Source organism: Choloepus didactylus, chromosome 12 (assembly GCF_015220235.1).
Source record: "Choloepus didactylus isolate mChoDid1 chromosome 12, mChoDid1.pri, whole genome shotgun sequence".
In the NCBI taxonomy this organism is placed as follows: domain Eukaryota; kingdom Metazoa; phylum Chordata; class Mammalia; order Pilosa; family Megalonychidae; genus Choloepus; species Choloepus didactylus.
The window spans coordinates 37,039,156-37,061,304 of NC_051318.1; the positions used below are offsets into that span (position 1 = coordinate 37,039,156).

Sequence of the window (22,149 nt, forward strand, 5' to 3'; positions counted from 1 at the left end):
CAGAGTCAACTACAATTTAAAGGAGAACAGTTTAGGTCTCTTCCATCCTGAATACAAAAGGCTGAATTTCAGATCAAAGTGCCCCCCTTACCTCTTCCCTAGTCATTCTCATGTCCATGCAGTCCTTGATTCGGTCAGTTGGCCTCTTGTCATCCTGCCCACATGCTGAAATAGTGTCTTTCTCCCACCTTACCTCATAAACCTTTTGTTTCTTGCTTATAAGCTGGTAACAGATATAGACTGGGTATACTACTTGCTGATACCAAGTTTCCAGGTAGGCAGAATTGTCAAAGTTTGCCATTTTTCCTTAAGACATTTAAAAACCCATAATTTTACATGGAATATAAAATCAAAACATCAGTAATTATGATTCTTTTGTTGTTGTTAAGGGTAATCGCTTTGGTCTCTTTCAAAGAATTTTTTTTTTGACACTTAAACCTTCATAGAAAATTTTATAAAGTTCCATAGGTATAAACAATTTATAAATTTCAAGGGATTTTTCTGATAACTATTCAAAAAAATAACAGAAAAATTTCACTTCCCATTTAGAAAAAAAGTACACGCGTATATATGTGGCTCACTAATCACTACTACGCTCAGTCACAGGATGATAGAAAAAAAAAAACCACCACCATAAAAGGATGTCTGCATGATCTCTTTTAAAACAACATGCCAGGGTTAACCTACATCAGTTTAGGCAAGTACTGACTGCTGCTCCACGGACGACCAAACAAGTCACTGACAAGTAAGTACTGGAAATTTTGCTTTTTTCAATAAATTCTGCTGAGCTAAGAAAACCTTTGGAAATCTCAGTTTTAATGAATAAGGTTAAGAATCTATTCAATAGCAAAGCCAGACATATTTCTAATAAAAATTATGGCATTAATATAGTTTAGAGACTTTGGTGACTGGCAGTTCTAATCTAAGCTAAGAGCAAGCCTAGAGGGCTATGCCAGAAATACCTTTCCTAAAAAACAGGGGTTACTTTGTACTTCTATGTGAACCCACATACACAAAGCAGAGTGATGTATAAATCAGCAAATGATGACAATATTTAAGGATACTTTATTAAGTTAATACATAGGGCTTGCTTTTTTAAGAGACAGGAACAAAGTTACCCTAAAAGGGAATATTCCTACACTTCATATATGACAATATAACAACAAATTATTCAGCACAATGTATAAAAAACAGAGTTGCTACGTTTTATTGTTTGACCAAGTATAAAAGTCTTTTCTAAACCTGAGATTATTTCTCGGGATAGAATCCCAATGGCTGAATCCTGGGGTAATTGTTATAAATATTTTTTAAAGCTATAGACATAAATCAAAATTTTTTGGTTCACAAAAAATATTGTATGGTGTACATACCCACCAGCAAGGCAGAAGTCTGGGCTTCACAGCCTCTTAGCCAACATGGGTATTTTAATTCTAAATATAAATTTCAAATTGATAAGTGAAAAAGTATTATCTCTGTTGTTGGTTTTTTCTCTATTTGATGATTAGTAAGGTATTTCTTTAAACATGTTGTTTTTCCAAATCTTACTCTAAAACTTCTATGTGCCTAAAAAATATCTATCATAAGACAATGAATTAAATGCAGCGATTTGCTGATATTTATGTCTAGGTTGGGAATGGAGGTAAGAGAAACTCTTGGCAAAACCATAAGCTGTGAGGCGACTTCCCTTAAAGTAGGGTTGGCTGTGTGTGTGTGTGTCTAAGTGACAATATAGTATAGTGGCTAAGAGCATGGACTCCTTTATGTGTGGCCTCTCTGGCTTCAGCTTCTTCACTGTAAAACAGTATGGAGTAATGATATGCCAAGTGCCTCTAACACTGCCTCTCGTAGTACGTGCTATCATTATTGCCTCACCCCCACCCATCAACTACCAAAGGATGGATCCAAAAAGCAAAGTTTCCTCTCCCTACCATTTTTTTCTTTTTTCTTTTTTCATAGTTTTAAAAATTGTGGAATATAACATATACATAGAACTGATAACTTTCCAGGTGCAATTTAACAAATAGCAAATTTCAAAGAATGTTTTGAGTTACAGTTCCACAGTTTCAATTATTTCCTTATTGTGAAATATAACATATACAAAAAGGTAATATCTTTCAAAGTATGATTTAATGAGTAGTTATATAGGAAATTTTAAAAAATGTTATGAGTTCAGTACCATAGTTTCAGTTATTTCCTTATTGCGAAATATAATATATATACAAAAAGGTGATAACTCTCAAATTACAATTTAACAAGTAGCTATAGATAAAATTTCAAAGGATGCTATGGGTTACAGTTCCACCATTTCAATTCTTTCCTTCTAGCTATTTCTAATACCCTAGCGACCAAGAAGAAAATTATATAGAGATTCAGTATTCATAATCCTTTGTTAAATTCCATCTTGTCTGTTGCTACCCCTTCCTCTAGTTTAATCACATTCCCAATCTTCAGGGAAGTCTAGGCAGTGACGACCCTAATCTGTTCCTATTGAAAAGGTGTGTCAACTTTATGAGCAAAGGGGCACATCTAGTTGATGTTCTTGAAGAGGCTACTGCCTCGGGGTTTTGGGACTTAGCTGGCATAGGAGCTCTCTGGAGGATTTAAGTTTCTGAAGAATAAACTTAGTGAGTGAAATTTTTATAGAGTCTCTGATCGGGATCTGGGTATTCTTTACGGTTTTCAGGACTACTATTGACTTGGACTTATCATACTGTGGACATTTGGCATATCTAGATGGAGCTTGCATGGCAGTAACCCCCAGGACAGCTCTTGACTCTATTTGAATTCTCTTAGCCACTGAAACCTCATTTTGTTGCCCTTTTCCCCCCGTTTTGGTAAAAAAGGCATTCTCAACCCCTTGATGTCAGGGTCAGGCTCATTCCCAGAGTCTGTGTCCCATGTTGCCAGGAAGACTCACTCACTTGGGGGTCCTGTCCACGTCGGAGGGAGGGTGATGAATTTATTTGCAGAGCTCGGCTTAGAGAGAGAAAGTCCACATTTGAGCAACAGAAGAGTTTCTCGGGAGGTGACTCCTAGGCATAGCTATAGGTGGGCTTAGTCTCCCCTTTACAACACATAAGTTTCACCTGAGCAAGCCTCAAGATCAAGGGCTTGACTTATAAAGTATGGGGTTCCTAAATTCACATGGCATATGTTATGTCCACGATAATCCATCCATATCTCACATTATCATCACTTAGTTGTACAATCCTCATCACTCTCCATTTTAAACAATTCTCATGAACCAAAACACCTCGTAGCTCTTTTCAGCCCTTAATTATTTGTCCCTAGTATTTGTGTAGTACTAGTAAGGTATTCCTATTAATTATAATCCCTAGCATGCAATAGGTAGATTTTTTCCCATATACCATTCTGCTGTCAACTCTCTGGACTAGTGTCGTACCTTAGAAGTATATCATGCAAGCACCTATCTATCTATATTTGTAGTGCTAACTGTTTAGACTATATGTTTGCTGCTATTTCTATGCACACTTTCTCTCTTGGGGTTAACTGTACTTTTTTGATATGACACTGCAAAGGGCACACCACTCCATAAGGCATTCTCACTCACTGTGCATGTATTACACAGGTGGCTATGGCGAAAATGCCTTTTACAAACTACTTTCACCTGGTTTCCTGGTGCTTATTCTTAACATGATCAGTCATTTAATGGAATAAATATTAACAACATGAATTATGTTCATTTATTCATTCCATGGGCATTTATTAGATACCTGTATTGTGGGAAGTTTCTGAAACAGTTCCTCCATGGGATAAAATGTTGTATGAGACAGTCATCATCCTTAAGAAATTTACGTTTTAAAAAAGGAGCTTATAACCTAATAAAAGAGTTCACAAGTGATAACTTCTCTGTCTGCAATGGTTAAGGGCCTGCTGGGGCTGTTTAAAGGCCCTAGAGTATTGTGTGTGCCAAGGACTGCAGTATCCTCTTGTTTTGTACAGTTTATCAGCTTCCAAAGATATATGGACATCAATATAAGATGAGATAACAAACGTGAAAATCCTCTGAAAACTGTAAAGGTAACAATGATTCCTGTGGTGTCTTGGAAGTCCAAGAGAGAAGAATAAAAATACTTTTTTAGATACCTGCAAATACCTGTAAGTGCCTTTAAAACAGTTCACAAGTAAATTAATAGGATAAAAGCTACATTAGGTATTCACCATCTTCTTTCAATAGAAATTCCAAATTGTTTTACTATTAAAATACTGCTAGGAAATAAAGTCTAAATTCATTTATAAAACCTTTACTTACTTTAAAATATGTTACATATTAATTAATGAATTCCTTTATTTAAATCAAATTCTATCTTGTCCTCTTCCCCCTCTAGTCCATCCTCCTTCCTCCTTCTCGCTCTCTCCCTTCTTCCCTGAGCCCCCTATCCCCTCCTTTTCTCCCCCACCCCCTCATTCAGACAGGTATGAGTTGGTATATATTAAAATTTGGGGATGTCTTCCTATTTTACTTGTTTTCCACTGATAATATAAAATCATGCTGGAAATAAGAACTAGAGATAAAATACATCCTATGATACTGAATATGATTTCTGGAGCCAAACTGCCTGGATTTAAATCCTGACTCTAACAGCTGTGTCTTTAGGCAAGTTACTTAAGTACTCAGTGCCTCAGTTTCCCCATCAGTTAGTGGATTTTTGAAAGTTTTGTGATAACTCAATGAGTAAATAATGTAGACTGCCTAGGGCTGTGCCAGGCACATAGTCCATGCTCAATAATGTTGGTTATTATTAATCCAGGAGTTACTGTAGCCTAATTAGGAAACTTTGAGGCTCAAGAAAGCTGGGATTTTGTTATTCTTTAACTAATGGGTATTTTTTGAACATCAACCATGGGTCAACTGGAGATACAAGAAACTTACAACATATGGTCTCCACTCACAGGACTTCCTTTTCAGGCTAGGGGGAAACAGAAATAATCAACAATACAGATGCTATTACAGAGCATAATACCCTAGGAAGGACACCCCACTCTGCCTTTTTAGGGGAAGTTGGAGAGGGAGCAGGAGAGATTGAAGATCATGGAGAGCTTCCAGAAACAGGTGAATTGGAAGTATGTCTTGAAGGAAAGCAGGAGCTGTGGATACAAGGATGGGGGAAAGGAGGTGTCAGACAGAGAGAAGAGTGTTACAAAGGCACAGAGTTGTGAGAGAATATGGGACTTTTGAAAGGTTGTAAGTAATCCAGTGTTGCTGAAGTCAGGGCATAATAAGAGGAATATGGCTAGATATCCAGCTGAAGACAGAAGTAGGGACCCAATCATGAAGGAAACTGTACATCAAGATGAGTTTTCAGTTTGTCCAGGGATCAATGGGGCACTACTGGAAGGGCGCTGGGAGAGCTACTGCAATAGGTCTGGAGAGAAGTGCAGATGCCCTGAAGGAAGGCAGTGGTCAGTGAGAGCAGTGGACACACAGGCAGACAGACAGACATAAATCCATGGTGCAGAGGAGAGGCAGGTACAGAAGAGGGTTAGAAGGCTGATGCTCTAACAGCTCACTGACTGGAGGTAGTGGTAAGAGAGGACACGGAGACTAGACTTTAGTTATCTCTGACTTGGGGACCTGTACTGTGGGAGAAATCTGGGCGAATGATACAATTTCTCTGGAATTCTGTTTATCCAGCAAATAAGGTCATTTAATGTTTCTGCCTAATTTCCATGAGTAAATAGACAAACAACAATGGCAATGACAAAGCTCCCTTGAACTTTAAGAAGAAAAGGAACATATTTCTAGAAACATTTTGGACTCTAAGAAGAAATATTATACAGACACAGACCTTCATTATAAAGACCGTTTTTATAGTATGTAGTTAAGTATTCTGTCACACGGAAACATAAAGTATTTGTCCTCCATGCACTGACATGAGTAATAGCATGAGATTCTTTAATTTTCTTATAGTTCCTTAGCATTACATCATGTAATTCAAGTCTTTCAGGTTACAGCCTCCTTTGTCTCCTTTTGATAACTTTCATACCTCCCTAGTTAGCCCTGAAGCTGTCAAAAGTCACATAAGGAATAAATGATCAGTGCCAGGTAAAAGAAAAATAGCTGGAATATGTAAAACCCTGACGTGCAAGTGGGTGTTTAACCAGGTAATTAACAATATCAGGCACCTTTCTCTTCTTGTCCTTTCCAATGCTATGGACCTACTTGGAGAAGCCGATCCCCACTGAGTGCTCACTGGGTTCAGGACACCATAGGCACAAAGAAGAATGAGCAGACTGGTGAACACCGTCACTGTCTTGACAAACTTTTCCTTCCTTGTACTGTCCTACAAATGACCCTCTGCAGACCCAGTGAGCAATGGTCAGACCAGACCACCCTAGCAGGGTCACAGAGCACATGAGTCCTTGGTAAGGCTGCCCACTGCTGCACCTCAGTTTTTCACACTTCCACAAGCCAGAGCAAACAAGCTCCCAGGAGGTCCCCTCAGACTGACTGGTCACTGACAACTCTACTCTGGTCCTTTTAGGATCATTCACTTTTCCATCCTCAGAAAGTGTAAGCAATCACCATTGCATCACCCTTTCTGGACAATATACCCTACATCTTTCAAAAAAATGAATCAGGGGCATATACACAGCTATCAATTAAGGTCTAAAACCTGACTGAAAAAAAGTCATGCAATAGAGCACAAAGATTTATTTAACTAGGTTACTGAGGTCTGAACTAACTAATAAAGCAGTTGATTGTAGTTGATTAGCACATAACGGAATGGACAAACTGCCTTCACCAAAGAAGTGATGGGAAGTTGTGAGGTCACAGCCTGTCTGTGCTTCAGATTCCTTTTCCACAATCAGGAATTAATGTTTCCCCCTTACCTACGTTACCAGCACATGTCATATTTAGTCAACTAAAAAGAAGGTAAGAAAAATCATTGATCAAGTGTTACGACCTGGTGTGTGTGACATTGGGCTAAACTCCAAGAGCCCTGTTTGCCCAGCTTCAAGAACAAGGAGGCTTTTTCAAATAAGTGACAAATAGCTACAAAACCAGTAGCTGGAGGAAGAAATAATTAATTTCTTTCTTCCATGGAGTATGTTTGTTTTCCAGAAAACTGAAACAGCCTCAGAGACTGCCATGACACGTCTATCCTTGCCTTATTTCTGTAGTAACACCATACCCATGTTACCCCAATTCACCTGAGCCTGTTTTCCTCGAACCCTCCTTTCCTAATGATTTTATCTTCCCCCATTCCAGTAACTTTTCTTCAATTTTACCTTTCCACAAGAAAGAAGAGTGAGAACAGTGTATCAACAGTAATGAGAGAGAGAATCTGATAAAACAGCACTTATTATTTCGCAACATACAAATATAGTTCACATATGTATGTCCACATTTGTGTGAGTCCTCTTTTGTTTTCTGAAGAGTGTTCCTGGAACCTTCTCTTTGTTGCATGCCACTGTGGGCACTTGAAGTCAGAGTACCACCTCACTGAGCAAGCTGTGTCTTGAATACACTTTGACCTTATACAGAGAAGTCACCTCCTGTTAAAGATCATTTTGGCATGACTTGATCCATCCAAGCAATTTTTGTAGCCTGAATTTAAACAGAATTTTTAGAGGTTTAACCCCATTTCATTTAAGGGGCTGACGATTATTAGAAGAATATATATGAAGGCTAAGGATGACATTTCAGGAATATCAAAGCAAAAACTAAAAGCTGGTGTTCTAGCACTTGCTAAATCTTTGAATATAGTAAAGGCTTTTTGGTTTTGTTTTTGCCCCCGATAAAAACTAACAAAACACATTAATTATCCAAGCAAGGAAATTAAGATTGTAGAATGTACAATTTGTGAAAATTTTGTGAAAAATCACAAATGTCTCCAAGTTGGTATCCAGGGTAAATATTTCCAGAGAACAAATTACATTAGAGCTCAGACAATTTTCTTGAATACTAATAATTTAGTTTTTCTTGGGCCTTTTATTTTTTTCCTTTTTGTGGCTAGGCAGAACCTGTCAGTTCATGTCAACATGTCCGGTTATGCAAAAATGAGATGATAATATCTAAAGAAATGTTACCAACTCTTAACTCTAACAGCAATGAAATAATTTCTAGAGAAAAAAACGTGTTCAGACCCACTTCCAAAAACCAAAGTAGATATACTTTGGAAGGTATTTTGCTGAGGAAGAACTTGTTATTTTACTCATATTAAGATAACAGTTAAGTTAAAAGGATCGAATATTGCATGGCAGACAAAACTGGCATTGTCTCCTTTGTTTATCAACAAAAATGACAGAATCAGCACAGATGGCTTGCATGGTGGCTGTCAGATAGTTCCTTTTCAGGAGGAAAAGATGTTCTGAAGGCCAAAGGTGCCTGGTTCCTCGGGCTGAACCTGAAAAAGGCTGTAGACTTCACACAGCCCAGCTACTCTCTCTGCTTTCTGTGTAAAGTCACCATCCTGATTCACGTCTCTTAGAGTTTGGAGCATTAAGGACAGCTTATGGATCTTGCATACTTTTTCATTTGGAAGTATTATGACAAAATTATAAGTTTTATAGATATCAGTGTTCTAAGGGAAACAAAATGTAGAACACTTGTTTTTGTGCTTCCCTAAGCTAACAATAACAAGCTATAGTACTTTCAAGTTCAACTCAGTATGTCTGTCCTGAACAACATGTCAGAAACTTGTGCCTAATAATAATTAAAATGTGAAACACTTAAAATCAAGAATAAATATGAAGGTTTACCTGCAAAGTGATTAAAAGAGGAATTTACAATCCAAAGATTGATAAAGGAGCACTGTAATGCAAAGAGCCAGCAGATACTGGTATGTATGAGAAGGAATACAGCAAAGAATATTGAGATAATACTTCATTCAGATAATAAAACATTCACAACATTATACATTCAGTTCTAGACTCCCCTGTATAAAAAGGGTATCATTTCTGATTCCCAGGACCTAGCAGATGGAGATAATTAAAAAAATTTGCTGAAAAAAGAATGGAGTATTTCAAGTTGCAGAATAGTATCCCATAAGATGATTAAAGGAAGGTATAAAATGATATCTCTGAGGGAAGATTATAATAAATTGGGATTGGTTGATATAAGAATAGAGTAACAACAATCAAGTACATGAAAGGATTTTTCTTTCAACTTGGAAAGGATCACAAAATTGGCTAAAATGATAGCATTAATAGCACAAGATAGATATAAGAAGTGATATACTAGAGTTGTTAACTAGCGGAAACAACTTTTGAGAGTTTACTAAATATCCAAAATGCACATTTTTAAAAAACAAGCTTGAATCTCATTTACCTAAGACAATTTCTAAGCCATCCCATTTACACGCCCATATTCCTTTTACATGTCCACAGTGCCTTTCTTTGACTGACTCCAGGGAAAGGGTGGTCAGTAAGAGGCCTCTCAATAATCTACGCCTCAGGGTTCTACAGTGCAGTGTCCAAAAGTTCTGGCTTCCCACTTGGAAAGAGAATTCCAAGTAAATTCCCACTCTCCTAGAAGTGGGAATCCCATTGTTAAGGAAGAATCATTCCCGTGCTGTGAAGCAATTTGGCCACACTGTGACTATGCAGTTTCTTTACAGGTGAAGGTGGCCCTTAAAGCCTATATCGCTCTGAAACCACAAATTCCAGTATGAAATAGCTGCCCCTGTAATTTACTGGACAGAGCATGAGACTTGAAGCCAGGACATCAGAGAGAAGTATCCAGGAGAACCTATAACCTCTCTAAAACTCCTGTTTCCTTACCTGGAAAGTGAGCAAGTGATCACAATACTTAACTTGCAGGGTTGCTGTGAAGTTTACATGAGATGTAACTTAAAACTTCTGACACACGGTAGGCACCTAGCGAAAGTTAATAAAGAGCACTAAAGGGCTAACTTTGAAAAGCACATCAGATGGCAAGACTTCTGCAAGAAGAGCTGAAACTTCAAAAAAAAATTCTCCTCAAATTAAAAAGAAAGTATTCAACTGCTTATTCATTTCACAGGCAATTCATGCTCAGTGTTAAAAACATACGATATACAAATAAGACCAAAAAATTAAAATTACTGATATAAAATTATGTTTTGGCACATATCCCTATGCAGGCATCTTTCTATATGTAAATATAAATAAGTAGGGTTGGGGTCCCCACCACACCCCCAAAGTGGTATGTTGTTTAATCTGCTTTCTTTATTATTCGCTGTCAATAAATAGACATTTACATTGTCATTTTCATTAGTTGCATAGTATTCCACTGTATGGCTGTAGCTTAAATATTAACCAATTCCCTAGTGTTGGACAATTGCTTTGCTTACAATTTTTTTCATATAAATAATACTGTGTTAAAACATTCTTGACCTTAAAATGTTCTGGAAACTCTGTCATTTCTGGTGCTACTGGATGCTATTATTTCTTTCAACAAAGAAGTCAGACATTTACAAACTAGCAAGCAATGGCACATTCTTCTCTGATTTTCACTATTAGTTTGACTTTCTTAATCTCTACAATAATAATTACTCATATGGAGGATTATCACACTTCACTGTATATATTTTTCCCCCACCATCTATTTTAAAAGCTATTTCCCATAAAGCTGCTTTGAAATACTTTTCAAAATAAATTACATATGTGCTCCATTAGGGGGCCTTAGTTGAAATTTTCAGAAAAAAACATTTTCATAGAAATAAGAAAAATTTAATAAAAGAAGTTCTTTTTTCTCATATGAAGTCTTTCCAAACTCACCAGCAGTTTTTTCCTACTTTATTTCCACAATGCAATTTCCATGATTTCCTCCTTAAACATCACACCACTTTTTTCTGCACAAAATATAAACTTCATATTTACTATTTTTTTTTGTTTTATTTTCTATTTCATTAATTTCTGCTATTATCTTTATCATTTTCACTTACTTTCTTTGGACAAATCTAGTTTTTTTCTAGCTTCTTGAGCTGAATATTTATCTCTTTTCCATCTTTTTTTTTTTTAAATGTGTTTAAGTCTTTACATTTATCTCAGAATTAACTCTTTAACTGCATTCCACAATTTTGATGTGTTACACTTTTGTCATGCAGTTCTAAGCATTTCAAAATTTCCATTGCGATTTCTTCTTTAACTTATGAATTTGTTAGAAATATAATTTTTCATTTCTAATTTATTATTTATTATTGATTTTTAATAATTGCACTGTAGTCATGGGATATGATCTCCACAATAATGATTTTCTGAAAGTTTTGAGACTTCTTTGAGGATGTCATGGTCAACTCTGGCAAATAATTCACATGTGCCTTCAGCACAAATTCTTTTGACTACGGGATTTTAAACCTCTCTAACCGATAAAGCTTTTAAATCATCTTGGGTTAATCTTCTAAGCCTTTATTATTATTATTTTTCATCCAGCATATTCTAATAGAAGTATGTTAAAATCTCCCACTATGGTTGTGAGTTTGCCAATTTCTCCTTTAAATTCTGTCAATTTTTGCTGTTGTATAGTCTGAGGCTGTGTTGATAAATTCATAATTATTTTTATGCTCTATGTGGATTGTTCCTTTTTAACTTTTATTGTGACTCCCTTTATCCCTATTAGAATTTTCATCAAATTCCATTTTTTCTGATATTAATATTGCTCCTCCAGCTTTCTACTAGTTGGAATTTAGCTGGTATGTGTTTTCCCATCACTTTTTTCCCAATCTTTCTGAATTAATTTGTCTGACTTATATCTCTCCTAAACAGCATATAGTTGGATTTTTAGAAACTCCAGTTAGTCTCCGACTTTTAATCAGTAAGTTCAGTCTATTTAAATTTGTTGTAATATATGTCTACTCTCTTATTTTGCATTTTACATTTACTGTCCTCATTCTTTGCTTTTTCCTATCATCTTTCCTGTTTTTACTTGGATAATAAAATGTTTACTTCCATTTTCTCTTTTGTTTTACATTATATTTCCATATGTTAACAATTAACACTGCGTTAATGCTTAACCTCTGCAATCCTTTGATAATCCTCTGCAATTCTTTGATAATCCTCAATGCCTCCTAGCAACACTGTTGTAGTCTGCTTTGAGAACTAAGTGAGCAACGACTAATTTCACTTAATAGTTACCATGCAGATTTGTAGCTAGTGCTTTGGAAATGGGTGGAGATAAAGTCTTTTGCCTTTAGGATACAGTAGCATCATCACTAGATATACTGAAATTTTCCCTTAATTTTGGTAACTTTCAGATGAGATTTGCACAGAGATAGTCCTATCAGATAAATTATTTTTCTTTTAAAAATAACCAAACAGAATCTGTTGCTGTGTTTTCAAATTACATTGTCATGTATGTCATGATTGTAGAAGTTTTCCACTTTTCAATTTAGGACTTGAAATTTCTTAACATTATTTATAAGAAGAAAAAGGTTGTAAATAATCCAAAAGTTCTTTAAGGGAGTAGCTAAGCAAATTATGCATTAACACATTGGGACACTGTAGACTCTATGTCTACATAAAATCTACACATATGACAAATATTACACTGCTCCTTGAAAGTGTTAAGTGAATAATGCAGTACACAAAATATCACACACATAATGTTTACTACTATGTGCAAATGTGGGCATGAATACTGCATGCATCATCAAAGTACCTGAGGAGTGATATAATTTAAAATTAATTTAAACATTTCCCTAAGTTGCTTACGTTCTTTTCTTTCTCCTTTCTTTCTTTTTCTTCTTCTTGTTTTCTTTTTTTTAAGATAGCCTAACTTTCAGTTCCTAACAAGGCTTAAGATTGCTTCTGATACTTCTTAGGTTAACACAAATCAGATCACTGTGGTAGGTTCATATTTCACTACATAAATGTGTGACTGATTTCATTTCCTGGCAGTGATATACATTTGGCTTAAAAAAAAAAAAAAAAAAGAAAAAAAAGGAAAAACATCTCAACTGAAATGCAACATAAAAGCAAAGTTTTAGGCCCTTCTGAAATGTGGGGTGTTTTACCTGATTTTCTTCTTAACCAGAAAATGATTCAGAAAAAGAAAGGGGAATTTCTACCTAAAAAGTAGTGCCTCTCCTCTTGTTACAAAAAACCATTTTTGCCCTATTTAGGCAGTTCAATATCCTTTGCCAAAGCCACCAAATTATGAGAATAAAAACCTAAAAATAAACTCTGTTCACTCTCCCAACCTTTACCATATATGTAACCATATTATATATCACAGATTTTAAAAAATTATGTAAATCTTGCCATTTAAAAGATTACTTATATAAAAGGCAGTTTACATTGCTTTCAATTAAATATGGATTTAATTAAATGTGCCCTTTTTTATTTTTTCTAGAGACCTTGAATGCCACTGACGGATATAAAAATGGATAACAATTGTACTACACCCTTTACAACACCTCAAGGAAACAAATGTGATCTTTATGCCCACCAAGACACCGCCAGGATTTTAATGCCTCTGCATTACAGCATTGTCTTCATCGTCGGGCTTTTCGGAAACTTGTTAGCCTTGGTTGTCATTTTTCAAAACAGAAAAAAAATCAACTCTACCACACTATATTCAACAAATTTGGTGATTTCTGATATACTTTTTACCACAGCTTTGCCTACACGGATAGCCTACTATGCACTGGGCTTCGACTGGAAAATCGGTGATGCCTTTTGTAGAATAACTGCTCTTCTGTTTTATATCAACACATATGCAGGTGTGAACTTCATGACCTGCCTCAGTATTGACCGGTTCTTTGCTGTGGTGCACCCTCTACGATATAATAAGATGAAAAGAATTGAATATGCAAAAGGTATCTGCATATTTGTCTGGTTTCTGGTATTTGCTCAAACACTCCCACTACTCATAAAACCTATGTCAAAGGAAGAGTGTGGAAAGACTAGATGCATGGAGTATTCGAACTTTGAGGAAACGAGATCTCTTCCCTGGATTCTGCTTGGTGCATGTTTAATAGGCTATATCCTTCCACTCATAGTCATTCTCATCTGCTATTCCCAAATCTGTTGCAAACTCTTTAAAACAGCCAAACAAAATCCACTGACTGAGAAATCCGGAGTAAACAAAAAGGCTCTCAACACGATTATTTTTATAATTGTTGTGTTTGTTATCTGCTTCACACCTTATCATGTTGCAATTATTCAACACATGATTAAGAAGCTTCGTTTTCCTGATCTCCTGGAATGTACCGAAAGACATTCATTCCAGATTTCACTGCACATTACGGTGTGCCTGATGAACTTCAACTGTTGCATGGACCCTTTTATATATTTTTTTGCATGTAAAGGGTACAAAAGAAAGGTTATGAGGATGCTGAAACGTCAAGTCAGTGTATCAATTTCTAGTGCTGTGAGGTCAGCCCCTGAAGATAACTCACGTGAAATGACAGAAACTCAAATGATGATACATTCCAAGTCTTTAAATGGAAAGTAAAAAATAATTAAATCTTGGATTTATTGCAAAATAAACTGCATGAAAATCTTTGCAAGACTAATAAAACAAAAAGATTGTTCAACTTCCCATTAGAATTCCTTTTAAAAAGAGACTTTCATTATGCTCTAATTTCCTACCTTCAACTTAGAAGTAAATTGATAAAAATTTTACAGCTCAAGAGGACAACATAAAGCAAAGTACTAATTTTTAAATGAAATAATATGCCAAAAGAGAGGCTATCTTAATAATCCTCAATTGTAAAAACAAAAGTTTTGTGTTAATGAAAAAACAATCATATCCTGCCCAAATCTGGCAAAAGAAAAAAGACTGATGTAACGGTATATTGCCAATGTAAAAATGTTAATATTGGAATACATATCTTGAATCCATGTTTCTTTCTATCTTAGATTATATCACCTCAAAACACCAGTTTTTTGTTTTGTTTTGTTTTGAGTCAAAAATTTTTTTTCAAAGTAGTTTTTTGAAATAAATAGCAGGATGCTACAAAATTATGAGTATGTCCCTCAATGTTCACTGTCCACTATCAGCAGAAATTTCAAGGAAAATATAATTAGCAATAGATAGATTCAAAAAGTAATGTTATAAATGATAGTGGTGACTGAGGCAATGAAAGCACTGAGCTCTTCCCCAAACAGCCAGTATAGTATTTATGGATCCACTGCTCAGGAATATGACAAAGACTTTACATGAAGGTGCACAATGAGAGGAGGGTCTACTTGCCAACTTCTTCTTGGGATTAAGGGATTTGCACATATGCTTGGTTTTCCATGGTGTTCCAGTTTGCTAGAGCTGCCGTTATGCAAAATACCAGAAATGGTTTGGCTTTTATAAAGGGGATTTATTAGGTCACAAATTTACAGTTCTAAGGCCATAAAGGTGTCCATATGAGGGCATCGACAAGAGGATACCTTCACTAAAGAATGGCCAGTGGCGTCCGGAACACAGCTGTCAGCTGCAAAGGCACGTGGCTGATGTCTGCTGTTCCTTTGCTCCCGGGCTGTATTTCAAAACAGCTTTCTCCAAAATGTCTCTGGGCTTCTATCTTCACTCCTCTCTCTCAGCTCCTGTGTGTCCTTGCTTCTTTCTCCCAGGTCACTTCTCTCTAAGTATCTGGAGGTCTTCTCTTAGCTTCTTCAGCGCAAACTGGGCTTCATCTCTTAGCTTAGCATCTCCAAACGTCCTTCTGTCTACATCACCAAGCATCTCCAAGCGTCAGTGTCTGTGTGGGCTCTTGAGCTCTCTTAAGTATTCCAACGAACTAATCAAGACCCATGTTGAATGGGTGGGGTCCATACCTCCATGGAAATAATTTAATCAAAGGCCTCACCCACAGTTGGGTGAATCATATCTCCATGGAAACACTCAGTTGAAAGGTTTCACCCAACAAGGTTGGATTAAAAGATCATGGCTCTTCTGGGGTCCATAACAGTTTCAAACTGGCACACACGGGTCTTCAGGGAATCATTGCTTTTTCATTCATTGTTGGTAGTATCTTGTTTCTATATTTCAACAGTTTGGATTACCAGAAAGGGGACTGAGGTAGGGTTGGGGGTGGGGAGAGATACAGTTATGCTTCCCAAATAAGACACATTTGATGGAACATAAAGAAATGAAATGCTATATGAAAGATCATAGTTTCCATTTTTATTGCCACCTTGCATAAAATTTAGTGTTTTGCCCTTTCTTTTGCTTCATTTGGGATGGTCTATAGACAGAGTGAAGGAAAGAGAGTAGGATCCTGATTTCATCTGCATGGTCTCACCTGTCTTCACAAGGTGTTACAAAGACCAGTTCCAATTTTTGTAGTGACTTTCAGGTCAGGTGGCTCCTTGTGAAATTAATGTAATGCAAATCCAAAAGAACTCAGTAAACGGTGTTGAATCAACCACTAAGAAGATCAATTTTCTTACAGGATAAAAGTAGAAAATGAGTAAGATAAGAATTTAAAAGAAAATATTTCCAGGATATAAAGCCCAATGAAAATTCAAAGTATGACCTTTGATATAGCATTTCATTTCTTTATGTTCCATGATCAAAATTGGTATCATTCCTAATGGAGACACCATATTGGGGAAATTAGGGAGCTTGGGCAAATCAAATTTGAGCTGGCAGACAGGATGACTATACATGCAAAGGTCATGCTATCCATACAAAGGAATTCTTTTGAGCAAGTGTATAATGTGGTAAGTAATCTTGGAATCTCTAAGTTTATCATTTTGCATTTTATCCCCTATCTCTCTACCATCAAATGAGTTTTATTTACCCTTTCCATAGCTTTAATTTTATTTCTAGAAGGATCAGTTGGTTAATTAAAAAAACCTCAAAGCTATTTAGTTTGAATCAGTATAAATGCATATTTATAATAATATCGGATGTCAGAAATGGCATCAGGTATAGTTGAAGAGTTTAATAATTTACGAAATACTCTATGCATTGTGCAATGTCTTCCTCTTTACAATCTTGTGAAACAGGATGGACATATAGTATCACCCGTGCTCTATAAAGAAACCGAAGTTCAGAAAAGGCCTGAGATAAATTAGAGACAATGTCAGGAATATAAGCCTAATTCCATATCCTATCCATAAAGAAGACAGAAATTGATCCTGTAGACCCTGAAAAAGTGTTAGAAGGCTTTCTTATATGCCAGCAGACTATATAATCCTTAAATAGGGACAAATAATCCAATAGTAGGTAGATGACAAACCCTACCTACTCCTTGAGGATAAGGGCCTCATCTGTTGTATACATACCACCTGGTAGGTACAGCACCTGGCACACAGAGGACTTTCAAATAACCATTTACTTAAATAGAATGTTCTGTACTATTACTAACAAAAATATAAAGCCCTATTAAAATATCTGGGAAGTTCTTAACTTCTCAATAAAAAGAAACACCCCAATTGCTTAACAACATATGCTGGAGCACATGTGTAACTGAAGACAGTTACACAAATGCAGAGCTTGTGCCCTCTAAGACCTTGAAATTTAAACTCCACATATTAAAGGATAGACCTAATTAACCAACAAGCCAATTTAAAATGAGATACAGAAATATGTTCTGCTTGGAAATAATTTGATATTTCAAGAAGTAAGGGCAATTACTCCTACCAACTCTAAAAAGTTCCATACAATTTTATAAGGGAAAGCACTGGTCTTAAATTAACCCTTAGAAAGGTCTATTTTGGTCACTTTTTAGTTCATGGGTAATTTGTTACTCTTGTAAAGCTAAAAGACATTTTTCACTGACAAGGTGAAGAGTGAGAAAAAATAAAAAGCACTTGAATTATAAGTGATCTTGTAACAACTATTGGCCTATTCTTTTGACTCCAGGGAGGACTAATCTCAGGAGAACAGGTGCCAATGGAAGTCGGTTTTACATTAATCTCTGAAAAACTGATCACTTAAGAAATTCCCCAATTTCTATTCAATTGAAACCTTAATTAGCTAAGAATAAACAATTATTGAGTGCTTATGACATGACACTTTTCTAAGCACTTTGCAGGCATTATCTCATTTACTCCTCATTACCTTATGAGATGGGTACTACTATTATCCCCATCTTACTGAGGAGGAAACTAGTGCATCAAGGCCACACTGAATGGTGGAGCTAGGTTTTAAATGCAAACCATCTGACCCCAGTACCTGTACCCTGACTCAGAGCATAGGGTGTCACCATTTAGTGAAATATGTTCATTGAGAGATGTGTTCAGTTCCACTCTCTTGCCTGGATTCTGTTTCTCTATTTCCTGTGGCCTCCTGTGCCTTGGACATCTCACCATCACTGCATCAGAATTTTAATTCATCATCTTTGCCCTCAAGGGCCCCTAACTTTCCTGTAAACTCCAGATTCATTCTCATCACCCAGACCTGAAACCTGACCATCCTTCTCTCATCCATGGCATTTAGTTGAACAAATCCTGCTTGGGTTTTTCCTTCTTGCACTCTCCCATGTCCATTTGTATTTTTTTTTTCCCACCCAATATCACCATCCCAGTCCAGACACTGGCCATCTCACACCTTAATTACTAAAACCTAAACTTTAGGATGTTGTACTTGAAGTCAGGTCAAATTATTATTAATAATAATAAATACATGTTAAAAATTATATAGCATAGTGTTGTAATATATAAGCTCATTCAAGCCTCATAATAATTCTGTGAGATTCATCCTATTACTGTCCCTATTTTACAGATGAGGAAACTATGCCCATAGAGGGTAAGTAACTTGCCCAAGATTATGCATTTAGGAAATGATGGAGCCAGTCTCTAGTCTCTGGCAATGTGGCTCTGGAGTCTGCCCTCAATCACTCTGCTGTCTTTTTTAAACAAGTAGAATTGTATGTCCCAGGTCCTCAGAGAGACTTGATCGGGAGCTGGTGACATCTGACACTTTCAAGCTGAAGCATTAGAAAGCAGTGAGGAGACCAGCTCCACTTTCCTGCCACAGTGACCAACAAAGTTCCAGATGGTGGGACCATTGTCAGCCTCGTCCCTGTCTTGGATAAGTAGCACAAAAAGGAAACACACTTATGTATGAAACCACTGAGGTTTCAGCGTTAATTTGTGGCTGCATCATAAGGTAGCCTATTCTGATTCATATAGAGTATTTCACCTACTCGGAACGAAAAGACCAATACACAAAATGTAAGAAAAGGAAAATGTAGAAACTATCCAGTTCTAGCAAACAAACATAACCTTCCTTAATCCCATTTTTATTGAGTTTTCATTGTGTCATTTCATGCTCAAAGATTCAGAATAGTTCCCCCATGACTTACCACATCAAATACAAGTTCCTCCCCCACAGGTTCAGGCCTCTCTGACCTAATTTTCCTCCACTGTCCTGGTTGGTTTTGTCACTGTCCCATGAATACAGCAAGTACCGAGTGCTCACTGGTTGACTATTCTGCTTCCCTCACTTTACTTATTCTTTACATTCACATCCAAATCTCACTTCCTCCTTTAATTCTTCTTTGACTACTCAAATCCACCCATTTTCCTTTCTTCAACTCATTTGAGTTTTACAATCTGTATCATGTAGCTTTAAACTTTATCTTACAATAAAGGAAGAAAAAAAAATACACTGGGCTGGAGACTGGGGGCCTGGTTCTGGTTTGGCTGCCTTCATCCGGTCTTTAAGTCTTTACAGATTTCGTTAACTTGACAGTGAAATAAGTGTTAGATAATCTGGAAGATCTTTGCCCACCATCATATAGCCTAAGGTCTATTATTTCTGTGCATTATTCTTGCATCCCTAAACTGAAACGTAATCTCCATCGGGGCTAATACCTTGCCTTTTACTTCTTTCTATTCTGGGTAGCACTTGAGCACAGCACCTTGCACATAAATAATGCTCAAAAAATATACATTGGTTTTCGTGCTGATAGTGCTCCCACAGACATGGTGAATGTTCCTAAAACCCACTGGACTTTCTGGAATAAGGGCAGCAAGCACCAACCCACAAAGCGACACAGTACAAGAAGGGCAAGGATTCTCTATATGCCCAAGGAAAGTGGTGTTATGACAGGAAGCAGAGCGGCCATGGGCGGCAGACAAAGCTGGTTTTCCGGAAGAAGGCTAAAACTACAAAGAAGATTGTACTGAGGCCTGAATGCATTAAGCTCAACTGCAGATCTAAGAGAATGTTGGCTATTAGGAGATGCAAACATTCTGAACTGGGACGAAACAAGAGAAAGGGCCAAGTGATCTAGTTCTAAGTTTGTCTTTTGTTTTATTATGACACCAAAATCTTAAGGTTATGGTAAAAAAAAAAAAAATATATATATATATATATATATATATATATATATATATATATGTTGACTATCAGTTATCAAATATTAGCTGAAGATACTATATGATTTGCATTATTATAGTCTGATGGGGGAAATAAGAGGTTTATATTATTGCATGTGTAGTTTGCTAGGCAGCAACAGATAACTAATACAAGCCTTGGTACTGTAATAAGGCATATCCAGGCGGTTCACTTAAGAGAAATCTCTGCAAAAAATGTAGATGTGAGAAAGAAGAAACTCTTGAAGAGGACAACATACATGGGACAGTATGCATTTTGCTTTTGTTTCAATAGTTCATTTTCTTCAAAAATTTTTAGCTTTTCTCTTTATTTGCACACTTCTAGGCTGCTTCTCATTGTTAATAGTGCTTTTTAGACACATTGTCTAATCAATAAACATAAAGCCACTTTATTTTCTGTCCCACACAGTACCTACTACAGCTGATTCAAAACTTTTTGATTGGCTTTTATCAGTTTTCTCAGCGTGTGAGAACATTTACTTATGGTGTCTGCTGTTTGTAAGAATAAGTTTTCCCAGGCAGGTTTTGAGAAGAAAAAAGTGTCAGAATGAAACTGCACAGAGGCTATAAATGGTCTGTGTTTTAGTTCTACTCTTAAAAAAGTAACATTTTGATGCATTCTTAATATTTAATAAAATTACCAATTTTCCCCCTAAGTTCTATAGCTAAACTTTTGCTTTGTACTATAGTGGAAATATAGGGCATTACTGCCTGCGTTATGGCTTAAAAAAATGCAAACTAGATTATCAAGTATTGGCCTATCATGTATTATAATTCAATAGGGTAAGGAAAGTCTTCAAAAATATCATTTCATGTCAAGTTTTTCCCCATAAGGATAAAGAAAATTAGAAAGTTTTTGGCTATGTTTAAGGAACAATTGCTAAAAGGAAGACTCATCAGAAGAGACCCATCAGCACAACGAGAAATCTACACAGCTCTTGCTTTAGTTCCAACAATCTCTTACAGGTTCTACCAGAACATGGTGTCAACTGTGACTGTACCCAAGCACTCACGTCTCTGGTCAGACCCAGAGAGAAACTAGTAAATCTGAGGCAGAGGCAAGTTTGAAGGGTAACGTGGGTCCTCTCAGCTCAAATATAAATATTTCTGATCCAAGCATATTTGCTTTGCATATATATATTTGAAGTCAAATATAAAACAGTTATAGCCTTTTGATTACCATGTCTATCAGCCAAGATTCAGTTATAGATAATAGAAACCTCAAGCTATTTTTGAGGGGAAAAAAACAGATTTAATACCCTGAATTAAGTGCTTAAAGGGCTTAAAAAAATTGTTCAAAGGGCTAGAAGAACAGATCTGGGCTGTGCCTCCAGAAATAGACTCCTAGAACAACAAATAAGAACTGTCCCCCCACCCCCACCCCGAGAACTGCTTTCTCTGCCTCAATCAGGATACTGGAAAATCAGGAAGTCATCACATCAACTGTGGGCTCCAGAGTCAAACCATTTCAGTGGAGTCTAGAAATCAAGAAGTTGTATGACATCCAGAACCCTGTTGGGTCTGTAGAACTGCACCAGCAGAATAGGTATCTCATATGCCTAAATCCCACTTAATTGATGCACCCTGAACTTAAGTACCATACAAGTTCTTCTGATTGGCCGAGCCTAAAATCACACCCAGAACTCTGGGTGCCAGGGAGTTTAGACAATAGAGCATTTAGCTTTCAGAACTCTGCATTATAGGGAGGTTCTCTAGCCTGGAATAGACAATGAATAAGTGAATCTAGTGGATCCACTATCCAGTATAAAATATTAAACTACTTCACCAAAAAGGGGAGGGGAAGAGGGGGAGAATGGAGAGGAGGAAGAAGAGGAGGAACGGAAAATCAGCACAGCAGCAACAATATAACAATCAAACGCAAAACCAAATGTAAAAAGGCATTTTCAAGGTAATAGG

At 36.5% G+C, this 22,149-nt stretch overlaps 2 protein-coding genes and 1 pseudogene across 10 annotated transcripts in view; 2 read left to right on the plus strand and 1 right to left on the minus strand.

Annotated features, from left to right (window-relative positions):
* The window catches only part of UBAC2 (UBA domain containing 2), a 214,730-nt gene that overhangs the window by 97,383 nt on the left and 95,198 nt on the right, over window positions 1-22,149 (minus strand). The gene's annotated exons all lie outside the window — the stretch shown is intronic.
* On the plus strand, window positions 606-14,922 carry LOC119507466 (G-protein coupled receptor 183). 5 transcript variants are annotated; one of them, XM_037800635.1, is made up of 3 exons: window positions 664-745; window positions 3,964-4,119; window positions 13,298-14,922. In XM_037800635.1, the coding sequence occupies exon 3, from the start codon at window positions 13,307-13,309 to the stop codon at window positions 14,399-14,401; it is 1,095 nt and encodes a 364-aa protein (XP_037656563.1). In that variant the 5' UTR covers window positions 664-745; window positions 3,964-4,119; window positions 13,298-13,306; the 3' UTR covers window positions 14,402-14,922. The 5 variants fall into 5 exon arrangements, with proteins under 5 accessions (XP_037656565.1, XP_037656563.1, XP_037656566.1 ...); XM_037800638.1 differs by lacking the exon at window positions 3,964-4,119 and adding an exon at window positions 11,713-11,761 and having other exon boundaries at window positions 690-745; XM_037800639.1 differs by having other exon boundaries at window positions 705-745; window positions 3,964-4,041.
* Window positions 19,819-20,129, plus strand: LOC119507472 (annotated as a pseudogene).

Excerpts from the sequence above, each read along its gene's own strand:
- LOC119507466 (XM_037800637.1), top strand. The coding sequence starts at position 13,307 with ATGCCACTGACGGATATAAAAATGGATAACAATTGTACTACACCCTTT.